Below are 7403 nucleotides of genomic sequence, written 5' to 3' on the forward strand. Positions count from 1 at the left end.
GTGGTGTGGCAGTGCAATTCGGTAGCCGCTGCTCTTAGGCTTGGGCTCGAAATTGGGTTTTGGATTTGTCTTTGGAATATCGCGTGTATATGGATTCGCTTATTATCAAGGTTATTGTCGGCTCAAATGTTAACTATTTGCATATTATTTAATAATGCTAATTTTGCGCTTTTTTCACTGTTAATTACATTCTTTTTTAACATTAAAATCTTACTGTTAGCGGTGAGAATAGCGGCTGTTGAAATGTCAGAACTTAAATTTGCTTAATGGTAGATAAGGAAGGTGCTAAGGTAAATATAAACATTATTTATTTAATTTTTGGATTTTAAAAATTATATACAATCTTTTTTCATTACATACTAATGGAAAAATAACAAATGTAACTTAAAATGTTAAATATTCGTAATGTAAAAATAGATTTTAAGCTGCCAAAGAACAGTGGTTTAAGGAGTGAGTATTATTTATCAATCTTTCTAGACACGAGTTTTAGTTTTATCAATATGACTATATTTGATTCTTACCCAGAAAATTCAGTCAAATTTATTGGTAGTTTAGTATCAACTATAATTCTGTATATGGATCATTTTACTACTATCTCTTGAAGACTCTTTCATATAGAAACTGTTTCCTTTTAATTATTTCATATAAATTATTTCATATAAATTATTTCATATAAATTATTTCGTATAAATAAATAAATAATAATAGAAACTTCGAATAAAATAATCCAAACAGAATTTTGGTGATTACTAAACACTACTAATATGCTTAACAAATAAGTTTTCAGAGCTAGAATCAAATACAATCCATTCTGATTAACTAAAAATCAGTGTCCCTAAAATAAATTCGTGTCCCAAAAGAATGATAAATAAAGCTTACTCATTGCGACTGTTTTTTCCTAATAGAATTTCTAAAAAAATAATAAATAAAGCTTACTCCTTAGACCACTATTTTTTTCGGAGTTTTGGACTTATTTTCGCTTATTATTATTTATTTCTGACAAAACTAAATTCTTCTTTAAAGCAAAAACTTCTTTTTGTAGTATTGAAAATAACTTTAAATATTTTTTTTTTATTTATTTAAAACTCCCACAACATAAAGCTCTTATTTAACATAATATTTTTCGTCTATAATGTTCTTTTCTTCACTGCTAATAACATCTATTAGTTGACTAATTCTACTGTTATAATTTTTTCTTGCTGTTGTAAGGTTTATGTAAATATAAGTAAATATAAAGATTGTTGAGAAATAAATTTATTTTTAATTTAATTTTCTCTATTAAGCCTAGTGCTAACATTCATTTTCCACGAAAAAGTTTATATAAAACTCCTTATAAAAAAATACAAATCAATCAGAATGAATGATCATTCGTAGTTTTTCATTAACAACTTTGCAGAATATCTTAAGACCGGCACTTTATGCTAACGGCTACATTACTTAGTATTAGAATGATAAATACTGCTTTAGAAGATTTCTTCTATTAATGGTTTAAGATTAACATAATCCTTATTAGTAGCGATTTTAAAGTTATAAGGTGTAGAAGTACGTATACTGTCTTATACTATATAAGCCCTTTGGAAACTATTTCAAGTGATGTTAATCATGTCATCTTCATAAATCTAATATTTAAAGCAATATTTTCTTTTATCTTCATAATCAATATATTGTGTAAATATGTGTGTATATGTGAAAAGCCTTTTACTTTCAGTCCACATTTAATTATGACATATTTTCGCTGATGTAAGCTTTTACTAATTAATATTAAAAGTAATTTTAATAATAATTTTCTTCATTATACGAGTAGATTTGTCGTTAATATTTTGTAAACATTTATTAAATAATAATTACATTTTTAGTAATCAACAAGTAATTTTTATCTTTTATATGTGAAGCAATTTAAATATTAAAATAGTATTTAAAAATAAATTTAAATATGTTTAAAAACTTATTAAATACAAAATTACACAATTTTTTCATAATTTATAATTAATTGCGCAAAATTCATTGTACACAATTGTTCAATAATTAATTTAAAAAATAGAAAATATTTTAATATTACATTATTTTTTTAATTACACGCCTACGCTTGGCTTTTGTATGAAATTGTGAAATATTTCAATATTCTGAACTATATGTTTTACTATAAAAATATGGACTATAAACAATTACTCCAAGAAAAGGTTTACGTTTAGAGCGTAGTAAAAATAAAAACGCTAATCGCCAACACATAGATCCATTTGTATTCGTCCAGCAAGCACACTACGGTATCATCCAATACGGTATTTTCGATTGATGAAGAGCTTCGATGGTCTTTTGATACTTTTCACTATATTTGAATATAACCTTATAGATTTTGATTGAGCACACCTGCACTATAATCCGATACAGTGCGGTATGATTGATATATGATGTGGTGTGATAGACTATGTACACTTTTGACTACATTAGAATGCAACATATATAGATATTGTGTGTATAAGAGGTTTTATATCCGATTAATTGTTATTAAGTAGGCACACCCGCAGTATCATCCAATATTGTACGGTATGTTCGATAGATAAGAAGGTTTGACAGTCTTTTCTCTACATTTGAATTAGCTATTAAGTAAGTATAGTTCCAATATCATCCAATATTGAAAGGGTATGAGGTGATAGATGAGAAGTGTATGGCTACTTTGCACTACATGTGAATACAATTTTATACATATTGTGTGCGAAGTTGTACATATTATGAAAGATTTTATCTCCGATTTGCTTTTAAAGCATAAGTTGTTACCTTACGTCCAAGATTGTTTAAGTTTTTGGGTTGATTGTAAGTATCTCAAACCCACCTATTCCAATTAGGTATCCTACAGACTTAAATTTACTATTTTGCAGTCAAGATTACCATATAAAATAGTTTCCAAGTCACTCCAATCTATATATCTATTGATACAAACATAATATCACTCTATCTAATGTATTAGACTTAACGAACTTAATAAATATATAGATAGTATAGAGATTTATACTTTGTCTGGTTGCTGGCTTGCTCTACCTGCTGTTACAAACGTCGCCACAAACTTTATATACTTTTTTGAATTTAATAACTGTACAATTATACTATATTAAAACATTTAAAACCATGTGAATAAGGAATACATATATAGTTTTAAAATTTATTACCACATAAAAGTTTATGATTTGAACATTCATTGTAAATTCTTTTTATGACAATCAACACGATTACAAGTTTAATGTTAGCCTAAGAGTTAAAACATTTATGTAATTTAAATTTATTTCAAGTTCAGACCCTCTTCACTTGCCTAAAATCTTGAAGTCTTGTAATATAAAAATAACATACAGTAATCAGATTTTGTATGCAAATAAAAGTTGGAGAAAGTACATGACGTCACGAAGTTGTCTTTTATACATGGTACATATAACTTAACTTAAAGCTATGACTTAAAATTAATAAATAAAATTTGTATTTTGGCTTTTAGTGTACAAGAAAATGTTGAAGCAAATACATGTTTTATGGATTGTGTCACTTATTTTTGGTTCGAATGAAAATAAAGCAGACGCAGTGCAAACAAAGATCGTAGGAGGTACCCAGTTTGCACCACATAAATATCCGTTTCTAGTTGGGATTGCAATTAAAGAACCAACGAACCGAGCTGGATGGTGTGGTGGTGCACTGATTACAACGGATTTTGTACTAAGCACTGCACATTGTTTGAAAGGGTAAGTATATTAGATTTAGATCTATAATACATAGTTAGGTATATTTGTAGTGTATTGTAATGGAAGTTTTTAATTTTTAGCATCACCTTCGCGACTGTTTATATTGGAGCTCATAATGTACGTAATACCACTACGGAAGTGAATTATATCTACAATATTACACAGCAAAATATTGTCTTGCATCGCAACTGGACATCTAGGTATGTGGTGCATGACATTGCATTGATCAATTTGCCAATTAGACTAACAATAGGACGTAAGTCATTAGTTTGTGTAGTTTTTCATTATTAATTATTTTTTATTGCATACAGCAACCATACAAACAATCCAATTGATAGAGAATGATATGTCCATATATGCAGGTTTGAAGCTTACCGCAATTGGTTGGGGACGCACAAGTAATAATGCTACAGCTAAACGACCAGATACTCCATATAGTATTGATCTCAGAATTCTTAACGATCTGGAATGTGAAAAACTTTATCATTATTACAATTCGACGTATAATATATGTGTTGAAGGTAATGAGCTTTATTCAATTTGTCGTGGTGACTCTGGAGGACCTCTTATTAAAATTGATTCTCAAAGCAATGACTATGTAGCTGTAGGATTAATATCATATGGCAAAAAGTGTAATAATCCGACTGTACTCACAAGACTGTCATATTATGTGGATTGGATTAACATACATTTAAATGCAATACATTGAAATTACTCACTACAAATTCTTAGTACCACTTCCAGTATAACAAATTTTAGAAATTATTTAATATAGAAGCAAGGTCTGCATGGTATACGAAATACATTCACTTTATAATTCTCGTATTTTAGATTTAAAAATTTATGTAATTCTCAATATATCTTTAATACTGAACTTAATATCTAAGTAGTAACATGTCTCCAGTGAAATGGATATATGTACATAATTTTTAGTGAAATGATGATTTTATATACAAAATATGTATGTATGTATTTGAAAATAAATGACTTGCATGTTTTTTGCCCTACTTTGTGTTTGTGTTTAGTTATGAAGCGGAATGTTATGTTTTGAATACGATAACTTTTTATATTTCGCAAAACAAATAAAAAGTACATGAATTAATTTGTTAACAAAAATATGATGAATTTAAAGAAATATAAGGTGAAAATGTATTTAAAGCAACTAGTTAGTAACTTACGTGTTAAAAACTTCTAAAATAATTTATGCGCTAATGCTTAAGTCTTATATTTCCAACACTTCTCCAATACGCTTATCAATATAAATACGTTATCATCAAAAATAAGTCGAGTAGATAATAATATTAAAAAAAAAAAATGGATTCTTATATAAGGTCCTCTTCAGTTGAGCTTAAGAAATTTGGTTGTGATGTGATTTCTAAACATTGTTCTTTTTCTTCTAAACGGTCTTCCTTGATGCTAAAAGAGGTTTGACACGCAATTGTATTAGTTTGTATAATGTCTATAGCTGCATTTATTTCGTCTTTGGATTCATGCTTGGTTTCTTCTTCAACGCTTTTGTTCAGTCTTTCAATAAAATCATTAATTGCAAATTTTTTCTTAGACATACGAATTGACAAACGTCGTCCGAAAGTTTTTTTGATTTTTGCACGACGTTGCTTAATAACTGACTTATTTATATTCAATCCATCTGAACAAGACAAGGAACGCTTTATTTTACGAGGACCAATAAATTTGAATTCTGCACAGTTTTCCGAACTTTCTTGTGGTTCCTCAAAAATCGTTTCCAATTTTGATGGTCGGAAATTAGTCAGCTTTTGGTTCAAATATATTTTCTTTACATCTTCAAAACGCATTGATGAAAAATCAATTGCTCTCGATACATCACGTTTGGTGGGTCTCATAATAGTGCGTCTCTTAACCTTTGACATTGAGTTTTCTTTTGAGGCACGAGATGGCATACTGCGGCGTTGCGATAATGTACCAATGCCACCACCTGCAATTGATTTTTCATCATCCTCTTCACTAGCTTCATTGGAACTACTTTGCTTATGATCTGTTTTGACAGAAGAAGTCGCCACAACACTGCTGGTGGCCATTGCGTCAAAAATGTTTACTGGCCGAAAATTATTAAAGTTGTCAGCGTTGCAGTTCGAGAAACTAAATAGAAATTTACACGTAAAATACTACATTCAATTGTGTATTAAATATATTACCGATTTTCTATTAATGGTATTATTCCTTGTCTTATAGAAATTTTGTTTAAAATAAAAGCAATATCTTCCATATCTTATTTAACTAAAAAATGTTTATTAAAAAAAATATGAATACTTTTTTTTATTGTATGTCAACTAACAGCTGACAAGTATTTAGTGTTGCCAACACTTAACTAAAACGAAGGATTTCTATAATTGTTATCGATAAATGTGGTGGTGATGTGTAAAATTATAACCAACGGAATCTCTTTTTAATATAAACATATATTTAGTTAACAACTAAAATTGTAGTCTTTATTTTATTTTATATTATATTAAATAATATGTATCAAGCGATATGCTATGTCGCGCTTCGGAGCGGTCGAATTATAGATCTATTACATGCATTTTAAAATAATTGATACATTATAATTGGGTGACTACCTAATTGCGAAGCTAGGGTTGAGCTCTCTTCGCTTAAAACTTGTGTACTAAGTAAATCATAATATTATTTTAAATTGGTTTCCGATATAACATATGTTTTTAAAATTCAAACAAAGAATTTTTTGTTTCGTTTTGCGGGAAAATTTGGACATTCCTAAAAATATTCACAATATTATTACACATATGTACTATTGTGAATTAAAAATTTAATTTCAATAATTTCAACAAATTAAACAAATAATACATTGTATATAAAGGCAAAAAAGCTAACATATTTTGTCCTAATGTATTGCTTGAAGGACCATATTAATGTGTTTTCACAAAAAATATCCAGTTTTTAATTGACTTTACTTATATGAAAGTGATCATTTGTGTTTGGATTGGCAATTTAATTCTTTCTAGCATTTTATTCCAATTTGAAAATTAACAAATAATAATCGTAGTTTTTATTAAATTTAAACCTAAATTATATAATTTTAATTAAAAATTTCATCAAGACCATCATTTTTAGCTATTACAACCTAATGCGGGTAATAGCTTTTTCTTAGTATTTGTCCAAATTACACATGTAATGATCTTGATTTCGTATATCGGATGTTTATATTTCTTAGTTTTGGTTTTATTGCTTCTAACCCTTGATCTCGGTATCCTCTTACCCGAAAGACAAATTGTATTCTATCATGTCTTTATTTAAAGATCCATTTAATTGTATTTTGAATCGAATTTTGGATAGTATGATCAAGTTAATTTATACGTTTTGCTTTGATAAAATAGTTGATAGTTCTGCAGTGGGACAATCATTCAGTTTTACGTCATAGAGAATTCTAAAGGTGCCAGTTTTACGTCCCAACGGTGAAGTTGATATTTTTAGTCCTTTACGTTAAATCGAAGAAAGACGAGTTAAGGTTAATTATGTCTTCAGATATTAATATTTGTTTATTTCATTTATATATAAAAAAATATCAAAATGTTTAATAGTATTTTAAGCAGAAAAGGCGTTACAATTTCATTTATTTATGATTACAATTTTAATATTTATATTTTAAATAGGAAATGTGTTAATAATTAGCAAATTTAATGAAAA

At 27.8% G+C, this 7403-nt stretch overlaps 3 protein-coding genes across 4 annotated transcripts; 2 read left to right on the forward strand and 1 right to left on the reverse strand.

Annotated features, from left to right (window-relative positions):
- Positions 1 to 2986: 2986 nt before the first annotated feature.
- Positions 2987 to 4034, forward strand: LOC119688314 (chymotrypsin BI-like). 2 transcript variants are annotated; one of them, XM_038103087.1, is made up of 3 exons: positions 2987 to 3414; positions 3482 to 3722; positions 3803 to 4034. In XM_038103087.1, the coding sequence occupies exons 2-3, from the start codon at positions 3493 to 3495 to the stop codon at positions 4011 to 4013; spliced, it is 441 nt and encodes a 146-aa protein (XP_037959015.1). In that variant the 5' UTR covers positions 2987 to 3414; positions 3482 to 3492; the 3' UTR covers positions 4014 to 4034. The 2 variants fall into 2 exon arrangements, with proteins under 2 accessions (XP_037959015.1, XP_037958951.1); XM_038103023.1 differs by having other exon boundaries at positions 2988 to 3722.
- Positions 4035 to 4047: 13 nt separating this feature from the next.
- On the forward strand, positions 4048 to 4532 carry LOC119688468 (tryptase-like). The gene has a single exon (XM_038103176.1). The coding sequence runs from the start codon at positions 4069 to 4071 to the stop codon at positions 4429 to 4431; it is 363 nt and encodes a 120-aa protein (XP_037959104.1). The 5' UTR covers positions 4048 to 4068; the 3' UTR covers positions 4432 to 4532.
- Positions 4533 to 4908: 376 nt separating this feature from the next.
- LOC119688064 (protein tantalus) lies at positions 4909 to 5996 on the reverse strand. The gene is made up of 2 exons (XM_038102729.1): positions 5897 to 5996; positions 4909 to 5840 (listed from the first exon to the last, which is right to left on the reverse strand). Exons 1-2 carry the CDS (start codon positions 5965 to 5967, stop codon positions 5045 to 5047), a joined length of 867 nt encoding a protein of 288 aa, XP_037958657.1. The 5' UTR covers positions 5968 to 5996; the 3' UTR covers positions 4909 to 5044.
- Between the last annotated feature and the right edge of the window lie 1407 nt (positions 5997 to 7403).

This window comes from Teleopsis dalmanni, chromosome 1, assembly GCF_002237135.1.
Source record: "Teleopsis dalmanni isolate 2A chromosome 1, ASM223713v2, whole genome shotgun sequence".
NCBI lineage: Eukaryota > Metazoa > Arthropoda > Insecta > Diptera > Diopsidae > Teleopsis > Teleopsis dalmanni.